Source organism: Amphimedon queenslandica, unplaced genomic scaffold, assembly GCF_000090795.2.
Source record: "Amphimedon queenslandica unplaced genomic scaffold, v1.1 AMPQUscaffold_13386, whole genome shotgun sequence".
Classification (NCBI taxonomy): Eukaryota; Metazoa; Porifera; class Demospongiae; order Haplosclerida; family Niphatidae; genus Amphimedon; species Amphimedon queenslandica.
In genome coordinates, this window is record NW_003546378.1 from 188,152 (window position 1) to 207,093 (window position 18,942).

Sequence of the window (18,942 nt, forward strand, 5' to 3'; positions counted from 1 at the left end):
TACCTTTTGAGTGACGCATATTGTTTAGATGTAAAGAAGAAAGGACATTATAGCTAGAGTATGTTGCTCTACATTCAGAGAGAAAAATTACAGAATATTTACAAAGTGGCATGCGAGAGATGTAAGATGAAGAACAGTCTAAAGCATCACTTTACTTTAATTTCGAATCGACAAATGTAATGACAGTTATGCAAATTAAGCTGATCTACTCATGGAATTTGATGCAGGAGCATCATTATCACTTATAAGTAAAAGTTCCTATTATTAACTTTGGAGGGACAATCCACCTCAATTGATTGAGACAAGGACCTAAAGACGTGCTTATTTGTGAGAGTTCCAAAAAGTTTATGGATCAGTTATGGTAACTGTGACCTATAAGGGAGAGACAAATAAATTACCTTTGCTAATGATTGCTGGCAAATGGGCCCAGTTTACTTTAAAAGAACTGACAAGTAAAGATTTAAGTTGCTGCACAAAATAACTGAAGAAAAGGATTTTGAGCTTCACACAATTCTACAAAATCACTCAGGGATGTTCAAAAAGGACTTAGGATTTGGACAAGGCTACACAGCATCAATTTATGTTCACCAAATTTCAACACCAAATTTTGTGAGGCAAAATACGCACTTTAAGACAAAGTAAATGCTTGAATTTGACAGACTACAAGGGAAAGGAATAATATAGCCAATAGAATTTTCCCATTGTCCCAGTGGTAAGTAAAGACAAATGAATCTCTCCAAATTTTTGGAGATTACAAAACTATATACTCTCCATGCGACATCCAAACTGGATAAATATCCATTAACACTGATAGATATCTTTTCATGGTTAGAGGGAGGAAAGAACTTCTCTAACCTTTATGTCACTAGTGCAGTTCAACAGATTCCTTTAGATGAAGATTCAAGGAAATACATTAGCGTCAAAAATGGTAAAGATCTGTTTCATTTTACTTGATTGCCATTAGGAATATCATCTACACTAGCAATTTTATAAAGGGTCATTGACAGTGTCCTAAGAGGACTTCACAGAGTAGCAGTGTACATAAATGACATTCTAGTCATTGGGAAAACCATACAAGAACACCAAAGTTTGATCAATCTCTGACTCTATTTGAAAGAGCTGGATTTTGGTCCAGTCATGCTATGTCAGCTTTCTTGATGCTTAGCATACAGTACTTAGGTGGCATCATCTCTGCTAAGGAATCCTACCCTGTCTGTAGAAGTGAAGGCACTACAGGATAATGTTGCTCCTACCAATATTAAGCATTTGAAATCATTTCTGGGTGCAGTAAACTATAATGGGAAGTTTATTCCTAAATTTTCTGGTATGCTGGCACCTTTAATCAAGTTGTTACAAGAAGGATATGAAATGGATTTAGGGATAAGAGCCAATGACTTTATTTCATAAACTAAGAAACAGCTAACATTTGCCAGAGTTCTGTACACTTTGATTCAGAGGAGCCCCACAGTAAACTATTATGGGAAGTTTATTCCTAAAACTGTCTGATATGCTGGCACCTTTACGCAATTTGTTACAGAAGGATATGAATTGGATTTCGGAAAAAGAGAAAATGACTTTATAGACACTACTGAGTGCTAATTTCTGCAATTAATTATTGCATTACGGTATCCACCCACACACATGATTTGGACAGCAAGATACAGTGTAGCTACATGGAGAAAAATGGAGCAAGAGGCCTTTGTTGCTCCCAGAGCTTACCTGAGTGGCAATAAATGCCAGTAACAGTGAAAAATAAAGCCTAGAATGTCTCCTGAGAAAAATCTGTATTTGCACTTGAAGCGACTTGTTTACAAAGGCTGCTTTTGGTCTCCTATCCATTTGTTTTGCTGTCCAGCAAAAGAATTTCAAATTTTATTCATTAAGAATGCAGTTAGGACACGGCAGATTACTAATAATGTCTCATATATGGTATCTATAATTGCTTCTAAAAGTTAGTGGCCCATAGGGTCTACAAATAAGAAACAGCTGATGTCTGCCAGAGTTTTTACACACTTTGATTCAGAGGAGCCCCTAACATTGCCATCTGATGCATTGCCATACTGAGTTGGTGCTATGATTTCTCATCAGATAAAGGAACAAAGTGAGAAACTCATTGCATTTGCAAGCAGGCCTTCAACAGGGGATAAGAAAATGGCAGCATGCACATTTTTGGCGTGGTCCAGCAGTCATAGTATGACTTTTTGCTTTGTTAGAGCATGAGCTGATGGATGTAAATTTGCACATAGCCTTTTAGAGTAGAATAGTTTTGAAGTAGTCGTTTAGTATTAAGATACACTTTGCAAAATAAATTGAAAGGACATGAAGAAGATAAAACAAAAATAGAAGTCTTTAAAAATCTTTACTTTCCTCTTAGACAAAATTTAGAGCCATGCCAGTTGTATAAATGGAGACCTTTGCTCTAAATAAGGTCATCAAAAAAGTCCATTAAGCATAAAAACACCTTTTTCTAGTATAAGAGGGCTGCAAAGTTTAGGCAGCTTTTATGAAGTGGGCGAAATTCTGCTAAATAAAGGTACCACATTAATAAAATTCCCAACAAAGCAGGAGCCTTTGGCAAAGTATATGGGCTATATTATTTCTACTGTTTCTATAAAAAAAATGAATGTAAATGTATTAGTGACATGATATGGTTCAGCAGAATGCTTAAATTTTGATGCTGCATTTAGTATGCTTATTTCATTGTAGGCCCTATTTTTATGTGTTTATGCAAGTACTACCCATTTCGAGTGCAAATAAACATGTCAAGTTTAAGATGATTGCAATTTGATTGTTTTACTTGTAAATAGAAAATGATAAAGTTCACGTGGTTGAAAACAATTTAGGAGCAACAAACTTGGGTTGTAAGAATCAGATTCATAAATAAAAATGGCAGTTAATGTAATTTAATCTGAAATATAAATCTTTTGCATTTGTGTTTTGTCTGTCATATGTTTGCAGTGACTGGACAGTCTAGGCGGTATGCATTTCTTGAGTACGAACATACATATGAAGCAATAGACCTATTGGAAGTTAGGAAAAATGCTATCATATAGTAATGTCTTCAATTTTTTTGTAGAAGCGGTGTGGTATTTTGATTAATGGATCTGAAGCTATAATAGAAATGGAATATGAAAGAATATTACCTGGGTGGAAACCTCGTCGTTATGGTTGGTAATTGCTTTTCCAAAATACTGATTAATTTTTTTAGGTGGAGGTTTTGGTGGACAAAAAGAGTCAGGACAGCTTCGTTTTGGTGGTGTTGCTCGACCATTTAAGAAACCATTTTAATTTAATCTAACTGATTATAAAGTATCAATTAAGTATGGTGTAGCTTTTGTATTCTATTGATGTTACTGCATAGCATGAAAAAGTATTTTTGCTGAGTACTTACTGTTGCATTTTGCAGAGATATTAAAAATGCATAAGTTTGAAAGAAGGTGTGTACAAATTTGACTTTACACTTGGAGCCATATATTAATTTTTTGTTATTGCTATGCCTTGACATCAAAGGGATCCCCACCCACATAACATAAATTGTAACACATGATGCTCCGTTAATGTGCAAGTAGCTGTATAGATATGTAATGGAGACTTGACAAGATAATGGCACTCAGTACCATCCTAAATCAATTTACCTCTTGCTTTGTGGGCTCTTTTAGATTTGTAGGTGAAATCGAGTGCCTTTTCATTTGTTTGACAGATCTGAATGAAGGTTTAGCGAACTTCATAGCACTTTAACTACCTTGTTTATCTCTTCATATGCACAAGGATTGGGTGCTAAAAATGAAGTCAGCAGCTGTAATGGAAGAGAATAAAAAACTTATGTGGGGAAAAGTTGTATTTTTTTAATAACTAATTTGGTCTTCAATATTGGGTTGCATGTTTCTCATTGTGGAGGACAGAAGTAGCTTGATCTCAAGAATGAGCAGTTTACACGTTATTCTCCAAGCACTACTTTTTTGGTAGTACATTACCAAAAATAATCTTAAGGATTTTCATGGAAAGACAAAAGCTGTCTAGTGTTATGCTTTACCTGGATCGCAATTGTGTTTGGTCAAAATGCTTGATGTCTCCAAGTTTTCACAAGATCCTGTAGCGTTTTGTCTTTAACCTAGGCCAAAGGTTTTTGATGGTCAGTCATGGTATATTATTGTACCAGTTAATGTGAACTCATTACTAAATATATTTCCTGAAATTCCTGAACAATCCTTCACTGAGAGCTACCTTAGCTACATGAGTATTTCCTCATAGTGTTCGTGAAAAAGTTATTCAAGAAGTTACAGGATATTGCAGTTTAGCAGGATTGCGGAGTTCTGAGGACGCTTCAATTGAACACGAGTGTAATACAGCAATTATTTTAAATTCAATTGTCCCAGAGGAGGGAGAAAGACAAAGGTTAAGTAAGAAAAGAATGGACAATAAATGGCAGAAAGGAGAAGTAAAGACAGAAATGGATGGCAGTGCAATTTTCACTGGCCAATGCAGAACTGTTATTTGGCAAAAGCCGGCTTGTTTGGGTTGAAATATAAATGGGCGAGGGGACCCCAGCTCCTGGGAATTGAAACATCTTAGTACCAGAAGGGATAAATCAAGCAAGATGCCGGAGTAGTGGCAAGCGAAAGCGGAGCAAGGTGGAAAAGTAAGTTAAACCGCAGAGGGTAACAGGCCCGTAATTTACTTTGTAACCTACGTTTTAGTCATTAGACCCCCGCATATTCGGGAAGTAGAATAATTTGAAGAAGGGTGAACCACACATTCAACATCACGAAAAGTTATGCACCGAGAGAGGGAGTGCCGTGAGGGAAGGCTGAAAGAATGGTGAAAACGGAAATTTATTGCACATTATAGCAGATGTAGTCATTGTACCTTTTGTATAATGGGTTTCATGAGTAAAATATTTGGCAAATTTAAGTCAATGGACGGAGGTGTAGCGAAAGCGAGCCAGGTGAGGCACGAGTCAAATACGACCTGAAACCAAGTGATCTAATCATGAGCAGTCTGAAACTTGTCGCAAGGCAAAATTGAGGGACGCACCAGTGGTTGTGGCAAAAATCCTGGAAGACCTGTTGTAAGTGGTCAAAGGCCAATCAAACTTGGCGATATCTGGTTTTCGACAAAAGCTATTTAAGTAGTGTGTTGCTGTATAAAATAAATTACCCCTGCATGGTAGGGCATTGATTGGGCCCAGGGCAGATATCTGCTCTGTGTTCAGTCAAACCATGAAAGCATCACAAGCGACCAACCACCAACCTGCGGTTGGTGGTACCTAAGTACTTATGTGGGCAAAATGTGCGGAGGGAAAGAGTGACAGACAGTTGGTGTGAAGGTTGACTGTCGAGAGGGGAACAGCCCAGATCAGAAGGGCACGAAGTATGGGTTGAGTATGTAAGGAAGAAGGAGAGACAATGGGAAAGTAGGCTTGGAACCAGCTATCTTTGAAAGATTACATAGAAGTTCACCTGAATGACTAACGGACACTGAAAATATAAGTGGTTAATTAAACCCAATGGGACACAAACCGCATTGGTGGGTTGTGTTTCACCCCGAAACTCTGAAGAGAAGAGAAATCAACCAAGGTAGCCGAACGGACTGTATTGATAATGATGGCAAGAGCCGGAATCAGTTGTGATGATGCGAATATGAGTAATGCTTCAGTGTGTGACGAGGGCAAATATGTAAATAACGATTTGTTAAAGAAATCCCACCGCAGTGGGATTCAAGCCATTGAACACAGCCCAAGGATTCCGATTTAATGAGAATCATAATCGGGTGGGACGGCTCCTAAGATATAATTGAGAGGTACCTCTGTTTAAGATAAGAGGGGGCGCCGACTGTTTACCAAAAACTTAGCCATCAGCAAAGGGCCAAGGGCCTGAAGTAATGGTGTGCGATGCCTGCCCAGAGGTTAGATTGGAACTCGAATGATGAAAATTATTTGAATAAGGACAACTCAATGGCCGCGGTATCTCTGACCGTGATAATGTAGCATAGTAACTAGCCAATTAATTGTTGGCACATATGAAAGGCTTCACAAGTGTCCCGCTGTCTCGAGATATAAAATTGAATTTGTAGTGAAGATGCTACATACAAGTTGTAAGACGAGTAGACCCTATTGAGCTTTACTGGACGTTTGCATTAAACTGAAACAGGACCGAGCAGCAAAGTCTGCTCGGTCCTGTTTCGGTTTAATCTCTCATTTGATTATTTAGTCTTATTCATTTGTTATTCATTATTTGAGTTGAGAGTGTAACTATTTAGATGTTACACTGTTCATCAAGTATTTTACTTAGAACATCGTATACTGTGAAGACTAAAGCAATAAATAATTGATGACTTTTTCAACCTGTTTTAACAGTGCTTCTCATATCTTAAAGGTGAATAAAAGTAGGTAAGAGTCAAATAAATGTTTTTTAAAGTAGAACAAACCTGACTTTTTTGCTAAACGATTACAATATTTGTAATAATTGAAAGAAAAAGCTTACACATAGTGCAGTTGCGTAAGTGTTGACCCCTTTTGCTGCTTAGTTATAGCTAATACTGTATTGTGCTAGTTGTTAGATGTATATCATACAATACTGGTATCATCACTACCATGAGCTGTATTTTATGTTGCAAGTTTGGCTCTCATTTGACTTTTCTTGAAATTTACATCAAAATGTGAAGTTATTTATTGAAGCACACCATAGCAAAGTTTTGCTGGAATGTTTATTGTGTAAAAGACAGCAAATAGAAGCTAAATGGTGCTATAACAATGACGGTCATGCTCCTAAATTGCAAGAGAGAGTAACAAATACATGTAAGGCAGTGACATGTATGTATTATGGTTGTATGCTAATATATTACAGCAAGAACTAAAATAACCTGTTCGTCCTTTGCTTCATATGATAAATTTTTGAGGCCTGGAGGGATTGCTAGTGAGTAGAGGAGATTTATTTATACAAAAATCATTGCAATCGATTATGTATAGAAAAAACTGTGACCAATTAATTGTTTTAGGTGCAATGCAGACCAAAGTCATTGACATGGCATTGTCCTGATCTCAATTATATTATAGGTCAGACTAGTGCTGAGCGGTGTGGCGGTACTATAATTATACCGTATAGTCTGTTTTTTTTATACTGTGAGAAAAATAGCATATACCAAATATCATTATTAAAAACCCACATGTTACAAATGGCTGATGTTACAATTTTTTTGTTGATGATACTTTGAGTGATGCTGGGTCAACCAGACAGAACCACGACTAGTTAGCAAGCCAAACACAACATCTAAGGTTGGAGATACTTTGGACTAGTTGTAGACGATAGTGGAAAGCCTCAGAGCAGTGATGTACCCGTTTGCCGGATTTGCCACTTAAAAGTATCAGCTAAGTGGGGGATATACAAGTAACCTTTACTCTCACCTTCAAAAGAAACACCCTGAGAACTACCTTGAGGTGAAACCTACTTTATCCAGTTCATCTAAAGCAAGTTGCAGCAAACAAGGAAACTCAGAGCAGCAGACAATGGAACAATGTTTAGCCAAGACACAAATGATTAGTACTAGTTCTACAGAACAAGAGAGAATGACAAAGGCTGTTACTCATTTTCTGGCTAAAACTATGGTACCATTGTATCAAGTTGACAGAAGTTGATTGAGGGAAATGATTCAAGCCATCAACTACCACATAAAGATTACTTTAGTAGAATTGCAATTCCGTCTCTTTATGATGTATTTATGAGCTAGTATGAAGAGTAATATGACAAATCACAAGTTCTACTGTTCAGCCACACAACTGACCGGTGGTCTTCTGATACCATGGATCTCTACTTAATTATACAGTTCACTACATTGACAATAACTGGGTTTTGCAAAGTCATTGTCTTCAAGCACATTTTATGCCTGAAAGCCTCACTGTTGTCAACTTGCAGGATGCCTTTTTGTCAACTCTTAAACAATGGAACCTTGACGAGAGCAACAAAGTTGCCACTACAACTGACAATGCGTCAAATGTCAATCTGGCATGCCAATTATTGAATTGCAAACAGCTATCCTGCTTCGATCATAATTTAGATCTGGCTATAAAGAGGAGTTTGTCTGATCAGAGTTGAATGTGTTCTTCGTTTATGTCGCCAGATTGTGTCTGCTTTTTCTTCTAGCTGGACAAGAGCCAGTGGTCTTACTGATGTTCAACAACAAAGAGGGGTGCCACTAAAGAAGCTGAAAAGTAATGTATCTACTCGCTGGGCTTCGACATCATCTATGCTAGAAAGGATTAAAGAGCAAATAGAGACCATTTGCATTGTTCTTGGAAATGACAGGAAAACAAGCCACTTGCTGCCTACACGGCAAGATTTTGACGTAATAGATTCAGTTTTAGTGGTGTTGTCACCACTAGAGCAACTGACTGACCTTTTATCTAGCAATAAGAGAGTCACTTGCTCAGCTATTACCGTAATTCTTCAAAAAAGTTGTCAAAGCCACTTTTGATAAATAAATTTTGAAAACAAATAATTAGAGTAAACTAAGCCTTTATGGCCAACTGGCAATTAATTGTGACAAAATAGGAGGCACTAAGATGTGTGTGGACAAGATATAAGTCTGCCGATGCTTCTTTGTTGCTTGACTATACAATCTGAATGTGGCCTACTAATGGCAGTCATCTGTCTGGCAGAGTGCTGCTCCAGGCATCACTGTGAGTTAGACATGATTTTTGGCCTCTTCCAGCACTGGTCCATGTGCTATAATGCTGTCGAGTGTCGAAATTAGTGGGAAATGGCAAAATTTGTAGAAATTTTATCATAATTTACAAAAATAGTTAGAATTAATTTTAAAATGAAAGTGCTTAAAAATTATTTATTTTCAAAATTAGAGTTGCGAAATTTTAGAAGAATTGAGTTAAGCCTCTTGAGCATATTTTTGACAACATTCTTTTTGATAAAAAAAAGATAGCCTTTGACTCAGAAAATGAAAGCTACAATGAAGCAGAATTTACAAAATTGCTACTTTGATACAGAAATATCTCTTTTGTAGATCTATGTTCTTTCTTAGATCCATGCTTTAGGCGCAATATGCTTTTCTTGAGAAGAATTCTTAGCCTACCTTGATGAAGAACTGAAGCTGTCTGGTGCCTTAAGTGATCACTCAAGCAGGCCAACTAGCACTCAGTCTGAAGAACCACCACTAAGAAAAGGAAAGTTTAGCCAGTTCTTTGGACAAACTAATAATGGTACACAACTATGATTTCAATGGAAGACAAAGGAAAGCAAGAAGTAATGATAAATACATTAACTACCTGTACTAAATATTGATGATGAACCACAATGGTAAAAACATGACGAATCTAGCCTTCCAATTCTGTCTAAACTTGCACGCAAGTATCTATGTGCCTGTGCCACTAGTGTTGAATCTGAGCACACATGTAGTATAGGACGTAATATTGTCACCAAAAAGAGGTGTTTCCTGAAATCACACATAGTGAACCAACTCATTTTCTTAGCAAAAAACCTTAGTTAAGTTTATTGTCAGTCTTGTTAAATTTAAATTTAGAACATTGATAAAATCATTTTTAGTTGTACCTTGAGAAATTTGTATCATTAATGATACCAAAAAAAAAGTTTATATTGCTCATCTCTAGGTCAGACTCTTAAGTCTGAAGGTGTATTGTGTTTTGTTTGCTATAAGGTGCACTTGGAATTTTTAACTGAGTTAGATAAACAACTAGATAATAATTTCTTAAAGGGTAACTAAACTTTAATTACTGTATAGATAAAGTGACTTGATTATTGAAACAGAGAAAAAATTAACAACAATTATGCACTTATTTCCAGCAAAAAGTTTTCCACTTGCGAGATAATGCACTTTACATTTCATCGTTTTTTACTAGCCATTAATTGCAGCACATTAGCCATCAGTAAAAGTTGGGATATTCAGGTATCTTGAAATGTGGGCATATTAAAAGTATGCACCACAACACCCACATATCATCATGGCTGCATCTGCTAAAGGTTCTGAAGAAAGAAGTGCCATTTTGGCATCTGTCTTACTAGTTTTTATCTTCACTTTTAAAGCATGTGAAGGAGAAACAGCAATGAGAAAAGCCTTAAAGATGTCACGTTTTGTGCAATTTATGTGGCACAATGTAAGTATTTTTGCGTATACAATAAGTGCTGGAAGTGAATCTATTTTAATTTAGGTGGGGCAAAGTTAATTAATCAAATTTGTGACAAGGAAATTGAAATATCAAATCATGACTTTGATTTTAAGGGTAATTTGTATGAGTGGAGAAAAGGAGAAGAAAGCCATTGAAAGTTCATGTCAAAAACAGTGCCAGTCGTATGAAAGGTCTTAATAGGAAATCCTACTTTTATTGTAACAGGTCTGGTGTGGTGCGTCAGTCGAAAAAGAAACGTCAGAGAGCTCCCAAGGTTCAAGGTTCCTGTAAAACAAATGAATACTGTACTGCACACATGACAGTGATTGTGGATACTATTACGAAGAAGGTTAAAGTCACTTATTGCAGTCATCATAGTAATCACAAACCAGAGATATGTCATTTGAGAGTACCTGATGAAGTAAAGAATGTTGTTGCAGCTAAGCTAACTGAAGGAGTAACCATTGAAAGAATACTGGATGATGTTAGAGACAGTTTAACTGGTACTATTGAAAGGGAGCATCTTATGAATTGTCAGGATGTTCACAATATTGAATACAAACTTAATCTTCAAAGTATTGAGTTGAGAAACATCAAAATGATTATTCAAGTATAGTAGCATGGGTTACTGAAATGCAGGAAATGGAATCTAATCCGATATTGATCTGCAAAACTAAGTAGAAGAGCAAAGAGAAAGCTGCAATGACTTAGGCAAAAAAGGCTTCTTGTTAGCAATTCAGACAGTGTACTAGAGAGATATGATGATGAGGTAAGGAGAGAAAGTCATTGCATGGATGATACACATGGTACCAATATGTATGACTTTACATTGATAACTGTCCTTGTAATTGATGATCATGGTGAAGGAGTATTTGTGGCATGGGCCATTTTGAATAGGGCTGATGCAGCATTGCTTACACAATTCTTGAAGTTACTTAAAGCAGAAGTAGGAGATTTAGCAACCAAGGTTTTTGTGTCAGACTGGCTGAGCATTTTTTAAAGCATGGAGAGGAGTATTTGGGCAAATGCCCAAGAAGGCAACTCTATTCATGACATGTTGATTAAACTAGGAGAAAAAGATTGAATACTCATGATAAGAATAATGAAGATAAAATAGACATTTATCATCATTTTATGAGTTCTATTGATTGAAATTGATCAGGCTTCTTTTCATGCTTTATCGCAGCAGTTTCTGTCCTATTTACTTAATTGTAAACAGGCTGCATTCTATGCATATTTTAATGATAAATATATGTACCACATACTGCTAGTTGGGCATTTCGCCATCATGTTGGCACCAACAGTTAATGCCAATATGTTTGTTGAAGCAGTTCACTGAAAACTTAAGTGTATCTTTAGCAAAGAAGCAAGATTGTAGACTAGACAAACTTCTCCATATTCTTCTGAAGATGGCTCGTCATATCATTTTGGAAGGGTTGCATATACAAGAGATTGGTAAGCAAACTCACAGATAGTGACCTTAATATAAAATGAATTGAGGCCAAGGGGATGTGAGAGAGGAATTATGGCATCTCTAATCGAGAAGAACCATTGATCTGTCAAGTCTGCTAGTTGTTCGTGGTGGTATTGTATATGATGTAGCATTGTGTAAGGATACATGTTATTGTCTTGTTAAGTATGTGAGTTCCAATGTGTGTACACATGTACTTGTGTTCTTGTGTTGATTATGTGGTTCATTATGTTGCATGTCAACATGCTCACTTAGTTCATGTTTAAGTTAAAGATGACCAAAAGCTTAATGATATGTTAACTGCTTTGTCAAATGAGAATGATTGTGATAATATGATACAGCAGTTGTAGCTGAATCACCAATTGTAGAGATATCTATCTACAGAGCACACAATGTTTTTAGTGATAAAAGTAAGAAACAAACATTGAAAAGTGAGTAGTTCTTAAAACATTATTTTAAAAACCAATTTCAAAGGTATAAACTATGCTATGAAAGGAAGAAAAGAAGAAGCAAGTAATGAAAAGTGAGTAATACAGAAAACATCATTTTAAAACCAGTTTTAAATGATAAGAACTCAGCCTGATCAGTACCTCATGATATACACTATACTATGAAATTGAGGAGAGACAAATTGAGTGGTACATTAGACATTTTAAAACCAACCTCAAATGACAAGAACCCAGTCTGATTAGTCACTCCTGGTATGTGCCATCCTAAAAAACTGAAAAACTAAGAAAAAAAATAGTGAGAAGTAGAGCATGAAGCATCATTTCATAAACAAACCTTAAAGTATGAAAACTCAGTCAGATGAGTCACTTCTGATACAAACTGTACAATGAAACTGAAAAAACAAGTAACAAATAGAACCTGACATGATAAGAACCTAGTCTGATCAGTCACTTGTGGTATAAACTCTACTATAAAGTGAGAAAGGAAGAAACAAATAGTTAAACGTATTCAAGCACATGAAGCATCATTTGAAATCAAATTCAAATAAAGTACTTAGTGTGATCAGTCTCTCCTGATACAAACTATACAATGAAACTGACAAAAAAGACATAGAAGTAACTAGGAAATGAAACCTCATTTTAAAAAGCAACTTTAAATGGTAGGAACTTTGTCACTCTTGGTGTAATAAAGGATATTATGAAACTGAGAAGAGAAGCAGCAAATAGTGAGAAGTAGTACATGAAAGATGAATTTAAAACAAATACTTATGATGAGAACTCAGTAAAGTGAGAAAGGAAGAATAATTAGTTACAAGTGAGCAGCACAAGAAACATCATTTTAGAACCAATATCAAATGATAAGAACTCAGTTTAATTAGTCACCCCTGGTATAAACCATACCAGGAAATTGAGAAAAAAGCAAATAGTGAAAAGTAGTACATGAAGCATTTTAAACTGCAAATGCAGTCAGATCAGTCACTTCTGGTGTAAACTATAACTGAAAAACAATAAAACAAATACAGACAGGTGATTAAAGCATGAAACATCAATTAAAGAACCAATTTCAATATAAAGAAGTCAGTCTTATCAGTCACTCTGATAAGCACCATACTATGAAACTGGAAAAGAAGAAAAATAATTTCGAAGTCAGAAGAACATAGAACATCATTTTGGGGAATCCAACCAGAAATGATTAAAACTCAGTCTGATCAGTTAATCCTGGTAAAAAGTATACTATGAAAGTCGAAAAAGGATGAAGTTTTTAAGAACTCAGTCTCATCAGTCACTCCTGTTATGTCATACTATAAAACTGAGAAAGGACGAAAGAGGTAGTGAGAAGTCACAAGAACATAAAACATTTCAAGAACCAACCTCAAATAATAAGAATAAGGTCTGTCAGTCACTGCTGGTATACAATGAAAGTGAGAAAAGAAGAAACAAATAGAACATGTAATATCATTTCAAAATCCAACCTCAAATCGTAAAGAATCAGTCTGATCAGTCAGTTTGGTATTTTAAAACTGTACCATAAAACTAATAGAAATAAGATATAAAACTGTCTGATCAAATGCTCCTTGTTTTCAGCATATAGTAGTATGAAAATGATAAAAGAAACAACTACTAAGGAGTGATTAGAGCTTGAAACATTAATTAATTCAGTAACCAACCTCAATTGATCAGAACTCTATTTGAGCAGACAATTCTGATATACGCCATATGATGAAACTGAGAAAAAAGAAACTAAGAGTTAAAAGTCAGGACATGAAACATTTCGGAAGTTGACCTCAAATGATACTAACTCAGTCTAATCATTTACTAATTGTATACTATGAAACTGAGGAAAACACAAATATTGAAAAGTGACTGGTACATGAAACATTTGAAAACTACCTTGAATGATAAGAACTCAGCTTGATCAGTCACTTCTTGTATGCCCAAAATTATGAAACTAAGAAAAGAATAAAAGAATGGTGACAAGTCAAAACAACATGAAACATCATATCAAAAACTAAACTTAAATGATCAAAACTCAGTCTGATTAGTCACTCCTGATATACGCCATACTTTAAATTGAGAAAAGAACAAGTAGTGAGAAGCCGGAAGTACGTAAAACGCTTCAAAAAGCGAACTCAAATGATAAGAACTCAGCTTGATCAGTCACTCCTTGTATGCCCAAAACTATGAAACTAAGAAAAAAATAAACGAATGGTGACAAGTCAAAACAACATGAAACATCATATCAAAAACTAAACTTAAATGATCAAAACTCAGTCTGATTAGTCACTCCTGATATACACCATGCATTAAACTGAGAAAAGAACAAGTAGTGAGAAGCCGGAAGTACGTAAAATGCTTCAAAAAGCGAACTCAAATGATAAGAACTCAGTGTAATCAGTCATTGCTTCAACAAGGACACATTCTGCATGGAAGAGCGATGACTAACACAGAGTCGGTTTGAAATAAGACGAGATGTAACCAACGAAGCCCCGAGTAAAAAAGAATAAACAAGTGAACTGAGAATATCTGTTTGACGAACCTAACCTAGGCAATATGGAAATAAGTTACATACTCATTAGATGCTGAGGTGTCAGCATACCTATCAAATGCCGGTTTAAAAGAAGCTGATCCTTTGCAATTTTGGAAAGAAAATGAGACTAACACTTTCAAAATTAGCTTGTCATTACCAAGCTATCAAGCTTCACGTGGTCCAGTTGTACTCTCCTTTTTAGCATAGGAGGAAAATTTTTCACGCCTAAAAGGTGTAGGCTTACACAAAAAGTTTGAAATACTAATGAATATTAAGTTACATGCACATTTGCTAGAACTTAAACTTTACGCAAGATAGCAAAGTGTAGTTTTTCAAAAACAAGTGTTCAAAAATGGGTGGTTTTCAATCTCATGCCGGAATGACAGACACTGTGCTTCGAAAGCGTATAACTTTCAATGCACTCTTGCTAGAGCTACAGTTTTTGTCATGCTAAGAAAGGACAACTATTGCTATAACACTGCAGTTTCATGAGATGGCAGTGTAGTTTTCTGAAACAAGTGTCAGAAAATGGGTTGTGTTCAATCATTGATAGTTAGCTGTGTACTCAAAAATTGGCGAAGAAAAAAACAAAATTAGGGAAATGTGAGCAGCTTTGAAACATCATTTAAAAACGAATTTCAAATGGTAAAAACTCCTTTGACCAGTCACTCAAGGCATAAATTGTACCATGCAACAGAAAAGAAGCAAATAATAAAAAGTAATACATGCAACGTCATTTTACAAAACCAACCTCGAATGATAAAAACTCATTCTTAAAAAACTGAGAAAAGAATAGTGAAAAGTGGAGTTCATAAAACTTTTTAAAACCAACCTCATATGAGTCACTCCAGGTATGAATCGTATCATGCAACAGAAAGGAAACAAATAGTAAGGAGTAGCACATAAAAAATCTTTTTGAAACCAACCTCAAGTGATAGGAACTGTCTAATCTGTCACCCCTGATATAAACTATGCAAATAGAAGTCAATAAAAAATGAAACACTATTTTATAAGGCAACCTTAAATGATTAAAACTTCATCTGATTAGTCACTCTTGATGTAAGCCATATGTATGGAACTAAGAAAAAAAGACAAAATAGTTGGTCAATTGAGAATCTAACCTCAAATGATAAGAGCTTGAGCTGATGATTTACTCCTGGTATGAACTATGCTATGAAAGTGAGAAAACAAATAGTGAAAAGTGAGTGGCACATGAAAGATAACTTTAAAACTAATTTTAAATGAGAACTCAGTCCAATGAGTCACTCCTGGTATAAATTATACTAAGAAAGTGAGAAAAAACAAAGTGACAAAGAGCACATAAAACATTATTGTAAAAGCAATTTTAAAACTAATTTAATTGATGTAAACTCTGTGAAATGTGTCACTTATAAACAATGCTATGAAAATGATAAAGAAGAAATATTAAGCGAGGAGTAGCACAAGAACTTAATTTTAATCAAATCTCAAATGATAAGGACTCAGTCTGATCAGTCACTTGGACTGCATTAAAAAAGAAGCAAATAGTAAATAGTTGTATGAAAAACATCATAACATTATTTTCAAACCAACCTGAATGATATGGACTCAGTCTCATTAGTCACTCCTGATATAAACTATACAATGAAACTGAGAAAAATAGAACTAATTGGAAAATGAAATATCTTAAAAAGCAACCTTAAATGATAAGAATTCAGCTCTGCATAATAACTATACTTAAAAGTGAGAAAAAGAGAAACAAAATAGTGAAAACTGAGTACCAATGAAACTGAGTTCTTGTCATTGAAGTTGTTTTTGGAATGATGCTTCATGTTTTTCTGCCTGCACTATTTTTGTTTTTTTTGAGTTTTATTGTATGGTGTATCTGGGAGTGACTAGTCGATCAGACTCATTTCATATCATTTAAAGTTATTTTAAATACTATCACTGTTTGTTTCTGCTTTTCTCTCTTTTAAGGTATAGTTAATATCAGGATTAACTGATCCGACTGAGTTCTTATTATTTGATGTTGGTTTTTAAATGTTTTATGTATTCTCAGTGTCATGGTACAGTTTATACCCTGAGTGACTGATTAGCTCGAGTTTATCATTTAAAGTTATTTTTAAAATGTTTCATCAATTACATATGGTTTAAACGGAGAAAAGTAGCATCAAATAGTGAGATGTAGTACATAGATCATTAGTTTAAAACTAATACAAATGATGAGAACTGTCAGATCGTATAAACTAGGCAATGAAAGTGACAGAAGAAATAGTGAAAGTGAGCAACATCAAAATACTCTATTTTAGACTACTTCAAATGATAAGTTTAAAATGATAAGAACCATGTCTGATCAGTCACTCCTGATATACACCATTATGATGAAACTAAAAAAAAAATAACTAGAGTAATTAGAAAATAAAACAGCATAATAATAATACTGTCAGATTAGTCAGTTTTGCTGTAAACCTACTATGAAATTAAAAAACAAGAAATAGTTGGAATTAAGTGCATGAAACTTTTTGAGAATCCAACCTCAAGTTAAAAGACTCAGTCTGATCAGTTACTACTGGTATAAACATACATGAAAGTGAGAATAGTGAAAAGTAAGTAGCACATGAAGCATCATTTAAAATCTAATTTTAAATGATGAAACTCAGTGTGATCAGTCACTACTGTTGTACACTTTAATATACAACTGGAAAAAGAAGAAACTAAATATCATTTAAAAATCAAACTTAAATGATAAAAACTCAGTCTGATCAGTCACTCCTCGTATAAATTACACTATGAAAGTGAGTAGAAAGGAAACAAATTTGAGGAGTAGCAAAACATTTTAAGTCCAACCTTATTGATAAGCAAGCAACCAGTCATTCCTGTTATAAACTATACCATGAGAGGAAACAAATAGAAATAATTGGAGAACATTTTAAAAGGCAACCTTAAATGAGCAAACTCAGTCTGATCAGTGACTCTGGGTATAACCTATACTAAAAAAGTGTAAAAACAAGAAACAAATTGTCAAAGTGGGTATCATTGAAGTGTAATTTTAAACCAATTTTGAATGATACAAACTCATGTTGGTCCTCCAGGTATAAATCTTACCATGAAACTGAGAAAAAGCATATAGTGAGGATACATGTAACATTTTAAAACCAACCTCAAATGATACGAACTTATTTTTAAACTATACTATGAAACTAAGTAGTGAAGTGAGTAGTTCATGAAACATTATTTTAAAACGAGCCTCAAATGATAAAAACTGATCAGTCACTCCTTGTTATAATAATAAAGTACACTATAAAAGTGAGTAAAGAAGAATCAGATGGTGAAAAGTAGTAGCCCTATATGAATCATCTTTTTAAAGCCTACCTCAATGAAAAACTCAGTCACTCCTGTATAAACTATATTAAGCAAGTAAAGAAGAATCAAAATAGTGAGGAGTAGGACATAAAACTTCATTTTAAAACTGTCAAATGATAATAAAATAACTCATTCTGATCAGTCACTCCTGGTGTAAACTACATTAAGAAAGTGTGAAAAGAAGCAGGAAATAAAAACACTAATTTAAAACAAATACTAATGATGAGAACTCACATCAGTCTCTTTTGGTAAGAACTATACTACAAAAGTGAAAAAAAATTAGGATTCAATATGACACAGTATTTTAAAACCAATTTCAAATAAATAACTCAGGAAACCGTACTATAAAACTGAGAAAAGAAGGAATAGTTGACAGTGAGAACATAAAACATCTCTTGTGAATTCAACCTGAAATGATAAAAACTCAGTCTGATCAGTTAGTTACTCCTGTAGTACACTATACTACAAAAGTGAGAAAAAGTAATAGTGAAAAGTGAGTAGCACAAGAAACACTTGAAAACTAATTTTACGTAATACAAACTCATTCTGATCTGGTATACACCATACTATATCACTGAAAAAAAAGAAATAATGAGAAATCAGAACAACAAAACAATTTTAATACCATACTCAAGTGATAAGACTCAGTCTGATCAGTGACTCTTGCTATAAACTCTGCCATGAAAAAGAATCGAATTTTGAGTAGTACAAGAAACATCATGTTATAACTACTTTCAAATGATAAGAACCAAGTCCGATCAGTCACTCCTGGTATAAATTATATTAAGAAAGTGAGGAAAGAAGTAGTAAATAGTTAGTAGTGAATTGTTTAAAACTAATTTTAAGGAATACAAACTAAGTTTGATAAGTAACTCCTAGTTTAAACCATACTATAAAACTAAGAAAAAGAAACAAATAGTGAAGTCAGAACAAGCAACTACATTGCAACAACCAAACTTAAGTGATTAGTACTGTCATTTGTCACTCCTCGTGGAAATGGTATTATAAAAATGAAAAAAGG

At 34.6% G+C, this 18,942-nt stretch overlaps 1 protein-coding gene across 1 annotated transcript; it reads left to right on the forward strand.

Annotated features, from left to right (window-relative positions):
* Window positions 1-2,925: 2,925 nt before the first annotated feature.
* LOC109582385 (U11/U12 small nuclear ribonucleoprotein 35 kDa protein-like) lies at window positions 2,926-3,433 on the forward strand. The gene is made up of 3 exons (XM_019997055.1): window positions 2,926-3,029; window positions 3,077-3,167; window positions 3,209-3,433. The coding sequence occupies exons 1-3, from the start codon at window positions 2,949-2,951 to the stop codon at window positions 3,286-3,288; spliced, it is 252 nt and encodes an 83-aa protein (XP_019852614.1). The 5' UTR covers window positions 2,926-2,948; the 3' UTR covers window positions 3,289-3,433.
* The last annotated feature ends 15,509 nt before the right edge of the window (window positions 3,434-18,942 follow it).